The sequence below is a fragment of the Eleginops maclovinus genome, chromosome 19, assembly GCF_036324505.1.
Source record: "Eleginops maclovinus isolate JMC-PN-2008 ecotype Puerto Natales chromosome 19, JC_Emac_rtc_rv5, whole genome shotgun sequence".
Taxonomy (NCBI): Eukaryota; Metazoa; Chordata; class Actinopteri; order Perciformes; family Eleginopidae; genus Eleginops; species Eleginops maclovinus.
Window position 1 is genome coordinate 20,738,862 of NC_086367.1, and position 17,716 is coordinate 20,756,577.

At 40.6% G+C, this 17,716-nt stretch overlaps 2 protein-coding genes across 9 annotated transcripts in view; both read left to right on the top strand.

Annotated features, from left to right (window-relative positions):
• The first annotated feature begins 2,458 nt into the window (after positions 1-2,458).
• Positions 2,459-9,298, top strand: cdca4 (cell division cycle associated 4). Of its 7 annotated transcripts, none has more exons than XR_010168041.1 (3): positions 2,459-2,677; positions 4,836-4,924; positions 5,005-5,139. XR_010168041.1 is itself a non-coding variant. In XM_063908589.1 (3 exons), the coding sequence occupies exon 3, from the start codon at positions 6,654-6,656 to the stop codon at positions 7,572-7,574; it is 921 nt and encodes a 306-aa protein (XP_063764659.1). In that variant the 5' UTR covers positions 2,492-2,677; positions 6,174-6,314; positions 6,645-6,653; the 3' UTR covers positions 7,575-9,298. The 7 variants fall into 7 exon arrangements, 5 of the variants coding, with proteins under 5 accessions (XP_063764655.1, XP_063764654.1, XP_063764659.1 ...); XM_063908589.1 differs by lacking the exons at positions 4,836-4,924; positions 5,005-5,139 and adding exons at positions 6,174-6,314; positions 6,645-9,298 and having other exon boundaries at positions 2,492-2,677; XM_063908587.1 differs by lacking the exons at positions 4,836-4,924; positions 5,005-5,139 and adding exons at positions 6,177-6,314; positions 6,645-9,298 and having other exon boundaries at positions 2,492-2,677.
• A 3,338-nt stretch (positions 9,299-12,636) lies between these two features.
• The window catches only part of si:dkey-177p2.6 (uncharacterized protein LOC568712 homolog), a 5,406-nt gene continuing 326 nt past the window's right edge, over positions 12,637-17,716 (top strand). The window contains exons 1-2 of one of the 2 annotated variants that reach the window (XM_063909501.1): positions 12,637-13,774; positions 14,912-17,716. The exon at positions 14,912-17,716 is cut by the window's right edge and continues 326 nt beyond it. In XM_063909501.1, coding sequence (XP_063765571.1) covers positions 13,572-13,774; positions 14,912-15,674 — 966 coding nt within the window. In that variant the 5' untranslated portion in view covers positions 12,637-13,571 and the 3' untranslated portion in view covers positions 15,675-17,716. The remainder of the gene's footprint in view (positions 13,775-14,911) is intronic. The other variant, XM_063909503.1, reaches the window with a different exon arrangement.

The following is a 17,716-nucleotide window of genomic DNA, read 5'->3' on the forward strand; positions in this document are numbered from 1 at the left end:
TGGAACGACGTAGAAACGTTCCGCCCTACCGGAAGTTACCTTCTAAGGAATATGTCCCCTTCATAAAGGGAAGACATTTGGAGGGAAAGAACACTTTATGAAATATCCTTTACTAGAGTAACAGCAGTAATATATACATATACATGTTGTACATTCTGTTCTTGTATATATCATATTCTATTTACGTGTATATACACTTTTTCAATTTTATTTTTCAATTTATTTTATTGTTTTAAGTCTTACATAACTATGTTGCATTGTTGGAGGAGCTCGGGACTCAAGATTTTCATTGCCATTTCTATACTGCAGCTTCTGTGCATATGACATTAAAACTTTTGAATCTTGAATCTAATACCGAACTGTAGCACTACTGTGTATGAAAAAGTCCTGCATACAAAATCCTATTTCTGTAAAAGAATCAGAATCTGGTTTATAACCAAGTAGGTTTTCACTTCCAAGGATGTCCCTACGGTGTATTGGTGCATAAACAAGAAAATATAAAGAATAAAACAAAAATAGATCATAAATATTCAACAGCAATAGAAATATTTTTTTATGCACAATATAATGGTTGAAAAATTGAAGAGCTATGCAGAAAGGTGGAAAAATATATTCCAGGGGATGTGCAAGGGTTCGTAGTACTGAGAAATAATTATGTTTAATTGTTAAGGGATGCACGTCAAATAAGAATTGCATAATATCATCAAAACACAGCATCAAAAATATAATTTTAACGATTTCTGAATTATTAATATGAAGTTATTGGATTATAATTATTGATGTATAATGCATATCATTCCAAGTCAATTATTGCTTCATTTTATAACACTTACCATCATTGAACATTCATCTGAAAAGGCACATATTTCCTTAAAGCAAATACATACATTTAATGGACTTTAAAGTACATGATTTTTTACATTTTTATAAATGAACAGGGTGGTGAAATCCGTTTTAACAAAATTTCTACCAAAAAAAACAGTGAAAATATTTGTTGTAACATCGGTATCATCCCTAGAGCATTTACATGGCTCACAGTAAACACATTCCACAGAATTTACATATTAAATGTTAGCAGGCAAATGATGGGTTGTGCTGTTAGATGGTTTTATTCCTCTCTGTACTGCCGTACGCATCACTGCATATTGAGGACATATCTTACTATCTGTATTTTGTAAGGGGTCACAAGTGGGATGTCAGTAAGGGAGGGTTTTTGGTTAACATTTGAAATGTGGTTTGATGAAACTGCACACAACTCAAAATCATGCTTTATGGCAAAGCAGTGGATCAAAGTAGTAAAGAACATTTACTCAAGTACCAATACAATTTTCAGGTACTTTCGATCTGTGTTATTTAATTTTATGTTACCTTATACATTCTACTTCTCTGCATTTTGGAAGCCAACATTGTACTTTTTTCTGGACAACTAGTGTTTGAAAACTTTAGTTACCTTTCTGCTTCAGATCATAAGCTAATTCAAAATATAATTCAACTTCTAAGTAGAAATTGTGATATGATTGTAGGTTAGAACATCCAGTTTACAAGTCATTTAAATTAACTCCACCTTCACCAGCGGTGATTTACCCATTAATACATTAATACACATCTACAGTAATTTAATATATTCGATTTGGAAATGGTGTCCTTAAACACATCATTTTAATTTGGACATTTCAAGTATTATTTGATGCCAATATTTTGTAAACACATTGCAGGAATTTGGTTAGCATAACTCAGTATTGGACTGGCACTCACCTAATGAGAATACTTTAAAAATAGTCTGCAGTCTGCTTCTATTATACTTTCCAAAACTGCACTACATTAAATGTAGCTGACACTTTATCGAAAGCAACGTACAGTACATGTAATAAACAACAACACAGACTCTGAACAACATAACAATGCAGATATGTTCACTTAAAAAAACCACTAGGTACTATTTGTATTCATAATTTGTCATTTAATCATATTCTGAATAATTCCTAATGGACATACACAAAATAGTATGTAATCTACTTAGTTACTTTCCACCCCCTGGGTACTTTTGTATTTATAATTTGTGATTATTATTAACACTGGACTTACTCAAAAATAGGTATGTTGTCTACTTAGTTACTTTCCACCCTTGGTACTATTTGTATTTGTAATATGTGGATATTCAAAATGTTACAACCAAACATGAAACATGTAACCAACCTACTTTACTACTTTCCACGACTGTGTAGTAAAAGTATTCAGAATGTGTGAATATTCTGAATGAAGCCTCAACCACATATTAGTTGTCTGTTTGTTTTTCTTTTATATCTACACATCTGAGTAAATGTTAAACGTATGCACATTCATCACTTACACCCAACGCAACTTAGAGATGTCTAATTTCTCGTTCTCTGGTGCAAACTGCAGGCTTTCACTTGTTAGTCAAATTAAAGCGTCTGGAGGGGGAGAAAAAGCAGGGAGAAATCATTAGAGAGGAATCCCAGGCATATGGCTGGCTTTTGTCGGCTCCCCTCCCCCTCCCGTCCCTTCCTTCCCTCCCTTGCTCCGCAGCAGCAGCAGCAGGACAGAGGTAGTTCAGTTTTTGAAGCCGTGGCATGAATGATCTCATCTGAACCTGATCTCCGCTTTCCCTGCCGTCGATCCTATGACCGAGACGGGAATAAAATAACACAAACACGAGGTGAGTACCGGACCGTTAGTAGCCGTTGTTACCCGGGGAGACCGTGTATTGTTGTTTTTTTCGGGAGAACTTAAACAGCCCAGCCGCGGTAAAAAAAAAAACTCTTGTTTTTGGCTAGAAAAAGGAGGAAGGACCGCGGAGGATGTGTGTGGGTGGGCGCTTTCAGCTAATTAGCTCAACTTGCTAGCATTTATTTTGTACAAGCAATACATAAAGAAGGTTGTATTGAGACCAACCATTTTTCTACCGTTTCACTGAACATATTAGCACAGTTAGCTTAGCTCGTAAAGTCAGAGCCGTAGCTTAGCGAGTAGCCGGCTAGCTGTTAGCTACTAGCGCAAAATGGCCTCATTGTCGCTCGGTAGCTCTGATGCTGAAAAGACAAAGCATGCGGCAGTCACGGCCAGCAGCTCCGAGCCGCTCTCTTCGCGGCTGTACGGGCTCCACAACACCGGCTCATAGTGCTAAGTTAGTATTATTCACAGGGAAATGTGAAAAATACAATGCCGCCGTGGTGTGAGTGTATTTACTCGTTTAGTACGTTAGGCTGTGAAAGTGGAGGGGTTTCAGTGTGCAGTGGGGGATGGGTCATGCTAGCAGCCATTGACGTAAAGCAAGGCTGCCTTGTGTTTGGCTCCTAGCATAATACAAGGGCTCAGTTGAGTACAGAGGTGGAAGATGTACTCAGATTTTGTACTTTTTGTGTGTTGAATACTCTGTAAATCCTGTAATCAAAAGGTGACTCAAGTAACAGTAGGAACATATTAGCATCTAAATATACATAAAGTACCAAAAGTAGAAGTGCTAATTATGCAGATTGGTGCATTTTAGAATAGTATGTTTTGATGATACTTATTAATGCATTAATCCAGAGCTGGTAAAGGTGCAGGTAGTTGTAATGACTTTGTATACTGCAGGGTAGCTTGTGAATGTTACTCAAGGTGTAACTAAAGTCTTATTTAAGGGTTATAGGGTCGTTATATTTTACATTATTAATCAACACCTGCAAAGTAACTTAAGGAATTAAAGAACATGTAGTGGAGTAAAAGTACAAGATCAACTGAATTGCAGTGGGGTAGAAGTACAAAGTAGCAAAAAATACCCAAGAAAAGTACAAGCCTTTTCAAAATTGTATTTAAGTACAGTACTTCTGTGGTAATGTTTGTATAGCTAACTCTGTGTATAGCAGCACTGTCTTGCATATATACAATTGTGTAATACAAGTTGTGTGACTACAATAGTATTTGCGTTATGAACATTTTTACAATTGATTACTCATTTCCTGCAAGATACGTTTTTTTGAACATCACATGTCAGCATTTCCTTGTTAAATTTTCCTGAAACTGAGTAAATTTGCATGACAGGAATGTGTAAGTTTCAATTATTGGTTGTGCAGGAAGTGGTTCGGATGTTAATCGCGACAAAAAGCATCTTTAGTAGACAACATATGTCCTAATAATCAATATACGTTTGGGTTATACTTACAATATTTGAAATGCTAGGTGCGTGTAAGAACATACCACTTTCAGGCTTTGGTGTAAAGTTATTGCATTTTGTGTTGTTGTATTATAGGGGTTTGTCATGTTATTGTCAGTTCTGAACATCTCTCAATATATTGAAAATATAATAGATACAGGTAATTGTAGTGTATGTATTTTAAATATTTTTGGGTAATTTATAAGTGTTTGTTCATTTACATTCTGTAAGTGTTGTATGATGTAAGTTTGTCTGCTACAGGTGCAACATGAGAATGATCAAGTCATAGACCCAAGTCATTTCCAGTCTGATTTTATACAACAAATACTACCTTGAGATTTAACCCCAAAATGCTGAACCATATGGTGTTCAAAACCACCATTTTTCAATACACCTGTAAAAACTGTCATGTCCCAAACTGTTGTTTCTTCACTTTGCAGTGTGCTTTCTCTCAGGTTGTAGGTCTTCCTGGTTTTATTCAAGTTAACTTTTACATAATTGTTGCTGTCTTTCTTCAGAGAGATATTGCTCTATAGTGTGTCGTCTTGTTTAACAGGGGCCAGCCACAAATGCACCACACAAGAAGAAAACATTTGTCCATAATTGTTTCCTCACCCTTTTTGTATTTTAGATCCACGGGCACTTTCATAAATGACTTTTTTTCTATTCTGTCCAATGTCAGGAAATGCTATTCCCTGTGCAAGCGAGGACTCAAAGAAAGTGAAGGCTCCCAAACAATTCAGTGTATATTAGATCCACTTCTTTTTTTTGGTAAGGGTTATATCATTCATGTGATCAATCAGGTGAAGACAGTAGCTGTAACTTAATCTTTCTTTCTCATTTCATGTCAGGTTGTCATGTGTGTAAAGAAGCAAAGTTATTCCCCCATTAAAGGCTGGAGAGAAGGATTGGAGAGTTTACAATCAACCCCAAATAAGACATTTGTTTGACTATATGTTGATTAAATGCAAAATGTTACAATTGTGTTTTTGTCTTTCTAGTTTTTGGCTTCAAAATCTTGCACAACACTCCTGCAGTCTTACAGTGTGTTAATTTGGTGATGGTATGTCATTTCCACTGATTATAGGCTCCTGGTTTTGCCTGGCATTTTAAGATGAACATTCAAAGGAAAACAAATTCTTTGTTGGAGATGAATTGTGACAATAACAGCAGTGTTTTCCGTTAGCTTAATTTTGGTTTCCAGCTGAAATATGGGGCTGCTTTTGTAAAATTGCTAACAACTCTTTGCTGTTTGCTTTTTACTCTGTAAACCCAAATGCTATGCTGTTACAGTCAAGCATGTATCAATACCATTGTCATTGTACCCCTGGTTTTCCTTTTTTGTGATTATTTTAAAGGAAATGTATCACAAAGTTTAAATTAGGTGGATCATTCACCCAAAATGCCCTGCCTACACTGGCAGGTTTCTTACACAGCTGGACACTGCACATTATTTTTCTGTCTGGAAAATGAAATGCCTAAGGCAATTATTCAGACCTCAGTCTCCTTACGTTTATTTTTGGGGAGTCAGAGGACCTTACATGTTGGCAGGAGTGTTGTTTTGTTCCTGTAAGACAACTGTGTGTGCCAAACGGTGTGTAATAAGGAAGTTGACTCTGCTCTTCTTCCCCCTCCCTCAGTGAAGAGAAAGTGAAAATCTTGTTCTACTAGTTTTTGAATCGTGGCGTGTGTAGACCCGGAAACCTGTTATCCCTTGTAAATACTAGTGGTTCATGGTGGTATATTGTATTGTGATATTGTAAATGCTATTTTTTGTCATATTCTTATCACTTTTACCCCCTTAAAAGCACCTTTTATCGATTTGGGATATTTTTTTGCTCACAGGTGGCAGTGGGAAAGAATATAAGTGCACTGATCATGTAACTTGAGTGCTGTGTTTGTTTTCTGACAAAGGTCTGTCTAGTCTGTGCTTACTTTGATGCAGCGTTTGCATTTAGTTGGTAACCATGCTATTTTCGGTGGCCCAGTGGTCTGTTAAAAGTGTGGTTGTTCCGCCCAGCAGGAGTCTTGCCTCAGACTGGCCTAAAATGGGCAGAAATGGTGCTGAACAAAAGCTGCTTGTCACTCGTACAAAAGTACTTGAAGCGTTGCAGCCGGGACCGAGCTGCATTTCTATTGCCTGTGCCTCTCAACAGGAAAGGTATAGCAAACTTTAAGAAAAAAACTACAACAAACATTTACTGTTTACTGTAGTCCATTGAGAGTTTAAACCTGTAGTTTATTTATAACGTCACAGCTGCTGTTGAGCAGCTTGTAGCTCTAGCTCCCTCATGACCATACACAGATAAAACCCCACATAGCCTTAATGCATCACACATTTACATAATTAATTACATGGCACTTACTTTTTTCACTACACTCTTAGCTAGTGAACAGTAGGCATTTTGTGTTGTAAGTGTGATACATTTATTGATTCTAAGATAGGTGTCAGATGTCTGACTTTGTTTCTTTCTCCCCGCCATCACCACAGAGAGACAACATGTTCCCGAAGGGCACCAAGCGCAAGTTCTCAGACTCCGGAGAGGAACCAGTCCCCGGGGAGGACCAGGTCCCGGCGGCTCCATCTGTGGCGGCCCGGACGCTGACGTCCTCGTACAGCCTGCAGCGGCAGTCGCTGCTTGACATGTCGCTGATCAAGCTGCAGCTATGCCACATGCTGGTGGAGCCCAACCTGTGCCGCTCCGTGCTGATAGCCAACACAGTGCGGCAGATCCAGGAGGAGATGACCCAGGACGGCACCTGGCAGATAATGACCCAGGCGCTGGCAGCTGCCCAGTGTCCTGCAGACCGTCTGGTGGCCACCGAGGTGCTGTGCCGGCAGACGGACCCGGCATCTCAGGCGGGGCAGAGCCCGAAGCCCTTCCCAGGGGCCGGCCTGGAGGAAGGCTACCACGCTGAGGAGGTGGTAATGGAGGGAGATGTGGAGACAGAGGTCACCATGTCCACCTTGTCGCCCAGCTCCCCACAGCTGTCCTCGACCTCGTACCTTGCAGGTCCCTTCGGCATGGGACCTTGCTGGGAGGAGGAAGACGAAGATGGTGAGTGCGAGGAGGATGAAGAGGAGGACAGCGAGGAGTGTGCGTCTGAGAGCGAGGAGGGGGACCGAGACCACCTTAGCCCAGACACCAGGACAGGGGAGCAGGTTTTTGGGACTTTTGAGATCAAACACCCAGCGCCGCCCCCTGACCCTGCACTCGAGGAACTGTTTTCAGACGTGGACCCGTCCTACTACGACCTCGACACGGTGCTGACGGGCATGCAGAGCGCCCCTAAGATGGGTCCTTACGATCTGCTGGAGAGCCTTTCCTCTCACGGGCCCACGGCCCTCAGCTCCAGCTCGAGCTGCAGGTCAGACCTGAATGAACTGGACCACATCATGGAGATCATTGTGGGATCCTGAAACTCAGAACATTCCTCTGGCCTGTACTGATCCCTCAGACTCTTTCCAGACTATGCACAGTACACATGTGCATGTTCTGTATGTGGTATTGTTACACATGGAGATTGTTAGAGGTTTGGGGACAAGGTGGGAAATTAACAGCAAGCCAAGTAGATTTTGGGATCGGCCGTTGGGGGTGTAGTTAGTCTTCTAACGGCCACTTAGGCGAGTCGGCAGCTGCTGTTGGGACCTTCCTCTTTTATTCAAAAATCGTAATTGGCAGTGAAAGTAGAAATCAAAAATTAATGAATTTTGGGATTCACAAGCCACGTTGCTCTGTGGGCGAAGCGGTTAGTTTCCTACTTTGTTGATGAAATCCAAAACTTGACAATATGTGTGAGAGAGGGCGAAGATAATTACCTATACCATGATGCATTCTTATTTACGTACTTTCCATGTTTACGTCTGTCATACATTCTGTCATACTAGCTCCTTCTGGTCGTATTTTCTGCCATTCTGTCCATTTTCTATTTATTGTATCATGGACTGAGGAACAACTCATCACACTACATGCATCAGAAACAGAACAAATTGTAAATCCAAATCTATGAATTAATGCATATTTTCCTAAAGATTTGAGCAATTATGAATGGAATATATGTATATGTACGTATGTGTATATAGAAATATATTTTTTGCATTATACAGCTGGGGGATTTTGCAAGTATCATTTGATATTAATTATTATTTTTCCCTCCCAAGCGGTTTTTAAGATTTTAATGTAGCCAGACTCGAGACAGTGTCTTCCCATGGTTTGGTAAAAACAAGTCGACTGTAACCGGTGTCAGGACTGGCATCGAAACACTTTTTAAAGGCGCTGTTCTTTCATTTTCTCAAAAGCTTTACGCAGGGCAGGGAAGTGACTGACGGCCACCAACCAAATGCTGGTTAACATTTGACTGTTTCTGCTAAGTTTACAGTAGCCAGTGGTAAAGCGTAAGTCATTTTCCTGCCCTGCTTTACATACAGATCTAATAACAATAATAACAACAGCTTTTTTCCGGAAGCATTTTTGGAGAAAACCCCGGGGTGATAACTGCATCAAGAAGCCATATTTCTTTCTCTCGTTTGTTATAACATCAAATGTAGAGTTCTGTGTGTCAACCCAACCTAATTTATTGTTGTTTTATTTATTGTATTTATTATATCTAGGTACCGACATGCCATATTGACGTATCAATTCAACCACGAGGCCCGATGAAATTATATTTATCCAAATTTTCCCTCCGTTTTGAATGCAGTACCTATTTATTCCTCACATTTTTTTATTATTATTAGCAGTAATAATAATGACCGGGTTACTATTCAAATCACTATGCAGCTCTGTCATATGTGTTTCAAAATGATTGTATACGACTCAAATGTCCTTTAATTCTTTTATGCAAACAGTTGCCTTTTTCTCCTAAAGATGTGGAAAAATCAAATGCATTTTTCAAAAAAATTGTTCATTATCATCGTGATGAAGAGATTTAACTCAGGCAAACAAAATGTATTGACAAAAATACAGTATTACGACACGCTTATTACCTTACCACAACACTCCTGAAGGATGTCACTCTGGTCTGAATGGGAGCTAGAACTTCAAAGACTAATTACCGTTGTAAAATGTATGCATTTTTTTATATTAAGGAAAAACATTGTAGCATCTTTGTAAATATTTTTTATAATAAAAGGTGCAACTATTACATGTGTGGTGTGGACTGGATCACTTATCGTAGCATTAAGCAAATTCTCTTTTGTTTTTCTTACTGCTTTTATTAAAGACTTGTTTTTTGACCTTTGGCTTTCTGGGTGAGCATGAAAGATAAGGCTTGCAAAAACACACTATATGCAGATCTGGGATTATGTAATCAGGATACAGAAAAAAAGGTAACTTTTCCTTAAGGTTACATAAAAAAAGACCTGGTAGGATTACAGAAATCCTTAATGATTCAACATATCCTGTCCTTGCTTAGGGTTACTTTAACTGTTTAAGGGAGCGCGTTCTGATGCAGGAGCACAAATGTTACCTTTCATTCATCAGAAGAATCAGAACCTGTTTTATTACTAAGTAGGTTTACACATACGTGGAATTTACTTTGGTTTATGTGGGGCATTCCAAGACAAAGAAAGAAGAATACGAAGCAACACTGAATGAAAATAGGACTGCACAATAGCTGCCCACTGCTCCTAGAACTAGGATGGGTTAAATGCAGAGGACTAATTTCACTGTGTGTGCTCTGCTGTGTGCATGCATGTGACAAATAAAGAGGGTTTCATCCTCCGATTCTATCTATGACAGCTATTTTAAAAAACGATGTTAAGACTAGTATAACAAATGAACAACATTTACATATGACAAATTCTATATACTGTAATTAAAGTGAGTTAACGGTTAAAGTTAAGCCCATGAAAGGTAAACAAATTGCTATAATAACTCCTCAGAACGCTAGACGGTTCTTTAGATGCCTTGACTGTTGAAACAAAAATCCAAGTTGCCAAAAAAATGTAGTTAATCAACTGTCCCAATTAGCACAGGACATCTTATCATTTGAGAATATTAGAATTATTTCACTACATCTCTTTGAAAATGCACTGAATTGATAGAGGTAAGTGATGAAGGTGAGTGTGCTTATGGTTCGATTTACAAAATTCAAGTGAATTCGATGTAAATCTGGCGCAGTTTGGCTGCAGAAGGACCTTCGCCAACACGTGCTCTCACATGATGACGTTGGACGTGAGATTCTGTTGAAGATATGCAGAGAGTGTTTGATTCAACAGAACTTGTGTTTGCAGAATGACTACACAAAACCTGTGAAATAGTGGATTCACGTTTATAAATAATGAATGCTGCTTCTTAATCTGCTGAATAGAGACTTTTCATAGTCTTGAACAAGCCCAAAGTCTTGTCTAAAACTGCCGAAAAGTAGTTGGTCATAAAAATTCTCGCTCACTCTGCATGTTGGCCTGCTGCCTGGCCTTCGTTTGCCCATAGTTAAAGATTAATGGACTCTCGGTGACTCAGCAAAAAAGCAGCCCGAGGAAAAAACGAGTCATTAGAGAAAGAGGCTATTGTGTCTTAAAAAAGCAGCAACACAGAGAGCAGTAAATGTGATGTTGGTGCAGTGTTACAGAAATGCATTTCTACTTCCATATCATGCTGAACATTTTATTACATGTGTTATCTGTCCGTCGACTACACCGCTGGTAAGAAACGTGAGTATAAAGTAAGTGGTAGCCTTCAAGGGCTTTTAATTCACTTGTTATCTGAAGTGAAGACAACATTTTTATTGGACGCAATAACAAAATATACCACCTAACTATTTAAAGTACTTTAAATTAGCCCCCATAAAGCAACTATGTCTGTTATGTATGAATGAACCTCTAATTTACTAGCCCTAACATGCTGAAAGGTTATTATTTATTTACTACACCTTGCGGTTTTGCATTTGGCACAATTCAAAGAGCTCAATGGCACAATAGAATACATTACATGTTTTTGATATGCATTTTAATTGCAATTGCTCCCAAATTACCAACAACAGAAGGCTCACAAACAAGGAATATAATCGAATCTTAACATTGAATATTTACTTTCTGTTCAGAGGAAGACGAAGCGGAAACGAGAGGAAAGAAGAAGTATGAATGCTGTGAGGGCTTCAGGAGGAAGTGGCTGAAAAACGTGAATGAAGAGTCTCCTTATTTGGTGTTTGCCCTCCCCCATATTTCCTGTCGGCCCCCCCTCCCTCCCTCCTTTCTGACTCACTGGTCCCTTTAAAATGCTGCGTTCAGGTACACACTGCAATTCTCTATGATTTCTAGATATTTCTAACGCAACGCTGATATGTACACGTGTTTATATTTTATGAAGGATCCTCCATCCATCCATCCATCCATCTTCTCCCGCTTATCCGTCAGGGTCGCGGAGGTAACAGCTCCAGCAGAGAGCCCCAAACTTCTCTTTCCCTGGCCACATCAACCAGCTCTGACTGGCAGTGGCGGTTCTTCCATTAGGCAAACCTCGGCAATTGCCTAGGGCCTCAACCAAATAGGGGCCCCCAAATCTGACCATCCCAGTCACAGTAAAGACACAAAAAACGAATGTTAATTTGTTACTTAAGTGAAGTAAAAAAACAAAACACATTTCTAATAAAAAAACAAGAAATATCAGCATAATACCGAATTAATGTCTAAATAATAATTGTCCAAGCACACATACCCCCCTCCATTACTGTGCATTGACTAGTCCATAATATGATGACGTAGCAATAATGACGTGCCTTCAAACCAAAGCAGCGGGAAGTAAACTGTATGCGACTCGGTAAAAATGAAGCGGAGCTACGAAAGTGGTTATTCTAAAAGAAAGAGAGCAAAAGAGAGCAAAAGAATTGCAGATACACTGCCAAAATTAACGTCCTTTGGCTTTTTTACATCTCCTGCTGCTACAGCATCCGCTGTAGTAGCTCCTGAACTTGCTAGTTCTACATGCTCAGCAGGTATTGATGAGGAACATGTTGAAGTGGAAGGAGAGGTGGCTATGGGTGCCGAAGGAGAAGAGGTGGCTATAGAAGCCGAAGCAGAGGAACAGGTGACTCTGGATGATGAAGACGAAGGTGATTTAGTGGTGAGTAGTGCTAGGCCATTTACCACCAGCAGTGGAGATAATTTAATAATAGGCGACGACCCTGCACATTGGCCAAAAAAGTTAACAGACAGAGAGCGTTGTTCAATAGTACAGAAAGGACCAGTGCAGATACGAGGAGATTTCCCCCAGAACACTCAGGGCAGACGATTCACAAACACTTACTACAACATGAACATGAAGAATGGCGAAAAAATCCAGAGGTCCTGGCTCGTGTACAGCATGATGAAAGACCGCGCTGTTTGCTTCTGTTGTCGGCTGTTTGGCAATTGCAACAAGCAGCGGTTCAGCTCCGATGGCACAAACGATTGGAAAAATTTAGCAGCCATTTCAAGAATGAGGGCCCCATGTCTATATTTTGCCTAGGGCCCCAAAATGGCTAGATCCGCCCCTGCTGACTGGGGGATTCCAAGACGCTCCCAGGCCAGCGAAGAGATATAATCCCTCCACCTGGTCCTAGGTCTACCCCTCGGTCTCTTCCCAGCTGGACGTGCCTGGAACACCTCCTTAGGGAGGCGCCCAGGTGGCATCCTCACTAGGTGCCCGAACCACCTCAACTGGCTCCTTTCAGCGCGAAGAAGAAAACAAAAGTTGATTGAAGTGTGTGTTTCTATAATCGGGACTATCCACTCTAGTGATGTGAAAAATAGAGTCAGTTAATTTAACAATGTTCCCTTAAATGATATGTTTCTTATCTGTGATGCAATAACACATATTTAGTTCTTGACACAACTAAAGGTAATTTAAACTTACATGACAACTTAAAATGCATTAATTGTACTGAACTTTTTGTTTCACTATAAGTACACAAAGATAGTTACAACATCACAGTTCTTATAAGAACTCTGAAAAACAGTTATTAAAATCGTATGACATTGAAATGCTCCTTACAATTATTCCACCCATTATCAGTATGTATCAGGTGAGGCTGAAATTCAAGGTTCTCCATTAGCTTAGCTTTTGACACTTTAAGTATAATTAGATAATATGTGACTTATACTTCAGAAAGAGTATTATTACTCTGTGGAATTAGTAGTTAAGTAAAGAATATAAATACTTATCCCACCACTGTCAACCAAACTGGGTATGGGAGTCATATAGATATTCATTTCATTTCTTTGAATTTTAGTGTCTGTTTTTATGTGTATTTTATATCACAATCAGGATTTCAAACAGATTCCTGTCATAAAAGATAACCACCGATCACATAACCCTTTTTCCCCGCTCACGTTGACCTACACCGTTGTCACTGATCTTTATGAGCGGTCCCTGAACGCAGCAGCAGGAACCAGCCGTCTCACATTCGCTGCCCCGTGAGTGACGGTGGTGGAGGTTTGATGGGCGGGGGATCGGACCAATCAACGCCGCCCTGTGAGCTCCGAAAGTCTGTCTCCTGCTCCTCCTCCCCCCGCTGCTGGCTCTACGGAGCATTCCTCATCTTCCTGAGGCTCGAGAGCAGAGGAACGCGACGTCGAAAACGAAGCGAACCGAACACACGACGGATTCAAACCCCTAATGACACTTTCCAAGGGCACGTAAGGTTCGTTTGTAAACTATTTTGTTCGGATGTATTTAAAAAATCGCCATGTCTTTCTCTTTTAAACTTGGTTTGAATGGAGCTAGTGTTTCCCCTATGAAGTCCGTTAAAGGGGGTTGGGGGTGATCGCAGGGATCCTGGGCTAGAATAAGTATGATGGAGTGACATCGTTTTGTTATTTTGCTGCTCCAAAGAGAGTACATTGTTTGAATAGGTTATTTAAACATATATTTGACTTGGTATGGTTGTGTATCTCTCTTAAATAACACCAGGCTGATTTTAATCTCCTCAATTGGGGGTTAAACTCTCATCAAATGGGGCTTCGTGTGTTCCCATCTGGTATTTGGGAAAGCATTTGAGGGACAATGATCCAACTAATAGAAAAATGTGTCTCTGTATGGATGAGTAAAGTCTCTCAGACTGCATTGGTGTCTCATAGTGAGTCATATACCAGTTTTAATGTTCACTTTTAAATGTCCTGAATGGAAAAAAGCAAGTCCACCTTGTAAAACTTGTACAGATTGAGAAGCATGTGTCAGTAACTTAGTTTCTGCTGGATTTATGAGAGATGATTGATTCAAAAGGAATGATAAACCAACAAGCCATGTTTGCTAGGTTGGTGCTGTTACATAAACTGGATGCAAGGTTTATTACATGGCAGTGCAGCCTGATGTGATCCTCAATGTGACTCAGTGATCACAAAGAATAAGCACCTGGTTTAAGCCACAACTAGTTTAGTTAATTATTTAATAGTTAAGAGTTTATTGGACAGCAAGTCTTAATATATGACCTTATAAATGTAAAGGTGCTTGTGTCTCTTAGAGCTAAACTTATTAGTCAATTATTTGATCTACAGAAAATGTTGGCAGTGTTTTAACTCTCTCTCTCCTCCTTCAGTTGTGTCTCCATTTTAAAGGGTTGATAACACTAATGTAGAAGAATTTTGTAATGTGACAGAGTTGCAAATTGCCCGAAATGCACTTACATACCGGTGCAATTGTAGCATAAAAAGTGTAACCAATGTAATGTATTAATATTAGATGCAATACTACAGCAATATGAATATATAGTCAATGAATGCATATTGGTGTCATGTGATGCACATCAGGCGTGGATGTTAATATCTATGTATCAATGTAGGTCAATGTTGGGTCGCGGTGTGAAACGGAAGTGGAGCTGCCTGGAGGAGCTGGAGGCCGAGACCCTCCCTGCTGCTGCAGAGAAGGAGAGGAATGGCGAGGAAGGCGGAGGGGATGATGACGGGTTCCTCGTGGGTCCATCCAAATCCGACATGAACCACCTGCAGCAGCGGCAGCTCGTGCTCGGCCTCTGCATGGAGAAGCTCCAGAGCTACCAGGCCGGCATGGAGCTCAGCCTGCGACGCTCGGTGCTGCTCATCAACACGCTCAGGCAGATCCAGGAGGACATGCAGAGCGAGGGGGCGGGAACATCTGAGACGCTCCTCAACCACACCGACTCCTGCCTTCTCAGGGAGGACATGCAGGTTACGTGTCCCGGCTGTGCAGAGGAGGATGGGGACAGCCTTTCTCCACCACTGTCCCCAGAGTTTCCTTCTCAGGAGGCAAACAGCCTGCCCGACCAGCAGAAATCACTTCCTGCTGCGGCCATTAATACTTTTAGTGATGCAGTAAGCGCCATGGGCTACCTCAGCGACCTCACCCTGGACGACATCTTCGACGACATTGACACATCGATGTATGAGACTTCAGAACTGCCTTCGGCCTGGTCGGCGGGCTCCCTGTGGCCCATCAGTGTGTCGCTGTGGACGGACGAGGATGTCAAAATGCGTCCTCCTAGCCACCCATCGGCTGGGACTCTCCAGTCCTGTCTGATGGACCTGAACGAACTGGACCACATCATGGAGATTCTGGTAAAGTCCTGATCACCAAGATGAACTTTTACTGCACACAGTCTCAGAGTCAGATCCCAGCTGAGGACGGGACCTTCGACTTTTAAGGCACCGTCTGACATTTGGGTTGAAAATGCGATTCAAGCTTCAGCTAGATTTAATTCATTCCTTTGCAAATAACTCTTAAAAAATCCATCCAAAAGTTATTTGCAAGAACATCAATATTTATTACCATACATGAAGAAACTGGTTTAAATATGAATATGAAACATCCATTCTTACACACTTTTACACTGTCTTTGGTCATATTTCCAAACACTATAAGTTATGTGAAGGCGTGTAAAGGTTTTTCTAGAAGTCTCAGTGGAATTCAGTATTGGAAATCTTAAGCTATCAAATAATATTGTTGACATTCAACGAGAAAAAGACACATTTCTGCAGCTTTAGGACAGTGGCAGTGTGGGTCAATAATCTGCAGTAAAAGTACAGGAGGCATGTCTAGACAAAGTCAATACACCAAAAGTGTTTTGCAACCACAGTAAAGTTGCTGTGAAAGTAGATTTTCCTTTATTTTAAACTATCATTTCAGATGGACCATTTAATAGCCACTTTTTTATGCCACTTATCACTCCACGTCTTTTGCGAAAGCAGCATCTCTCTGCGAGTGAATTCACCAGAAGACGAAACCTAAGCTTCCGTGTTCGTCGGGTCATTCAGATCTGGGTTGATTATTAATTGAAATCCCGTCAATGACTTAAGAGGTGTGTCCTTCCAGCGTTGGGACTGAAAGACTTGTATCACTTCGCGTAGGATCTTTAAATCAGACATCAGTCACAAGTCTTTGTGGCTGTGTTCATGCAGCAGAGGGGTGGACAGTCTTTATTAATATACTTATTTGGCTCATGAAAAGGAGAATGTGGCCACTGAATTTGGGGATTACCAGCCAAAGAAGTATCAAGTCCCCAAAATGGATGACAAGATGTTTAAATAGTTCCAACACATTTGATCTAATATTGTTATTTATGAATGAAAGATCACCCACAATCTGCAGCAGATCTTCTTTTTGTATATTGAGTTTGTTGTTTGGGTGTGAGTGTAACTTATAATTGAGATTCTTTATGATCTTGGGACAAACTATCAGAAGCCTGTACGTGAAATACTCACGGTTGACGTGAACAGTTTATCCTTGTCGGCAGCTTGTATTTACGGTAAATGCAACATGTCACGAACGCAGCGTAAATCATGTATTTTAAATAGTAATGTTATCCCAGTGTGGTGCTGACTGAGGAGCCGATCGCCTCACGTCAAAAATCAGGATCACTTTGCCATGTCTCAGAATTGTAAATGACAACAGAAACCTACAGTATGTATTTTTATGGCCATGATGGTATGACTTTTTATCGCAATGTACAGAAGACAACTGTTTTATATGTGTGTTTCTACCTGAAGCTCTAACCCCATGTCCATGATGTCCGACCGTCACTACGTGTGTTCTACCTCCTGATGTCTGTCTCTTCGTTTACCTGGACACTCCTGTCTGTCACTGAAATATTTGCAATTTTCCCCGGTTTTAACTCGGCTGAAAATCCAACCCGATGGTCTCCAATGTTTTCCTGTCAGGCCAAAGCAATCCATCCTCATCTCCTTCTCATTGTAAAACGTGCCTTACTACTGAATTTAACTTATAGGTATAAGTGGTTGTCTGTGCTCGAGCTTCATTTGTAGAAACCTAAGAACTGAAGCGAGGGGTTCTTTAAAGCGCCACAACCCGCCATCGTTTCTTCTCCTTTCTTTGCCTTTTTTTTTTCTGTGCTCGGTGAACACTAGTGGCATATGAGCTTAATGTATCCAGACAGGATGACAGTAAACTAGCTGAGGGAGGAGGTGGCAGCGAGGGCCAGGAGGGAAAATAAGAGGAGGAGGAGGAGGACATGGAGGTGGGAGGAGGGGTGGGAGGAAGCTACTTGCGTCACTTGTTCAGTAGGAGGGGTTTTGAGCTTGTTTTGCACTCAGACTCAGACCACCGACCAATCACAGGAGATGTACAAGCAGTCGACTGCTGCTGCTGCTCCAAC

Coding starts and splice junctions, on each gene's coding strand:
- cdca4 (XM_063908585.1), top strand. CDS start 6,606: ATGTCTGACTTTGTTTCTTTCTCCCCGCCATCACCACAGAGAGACAAC.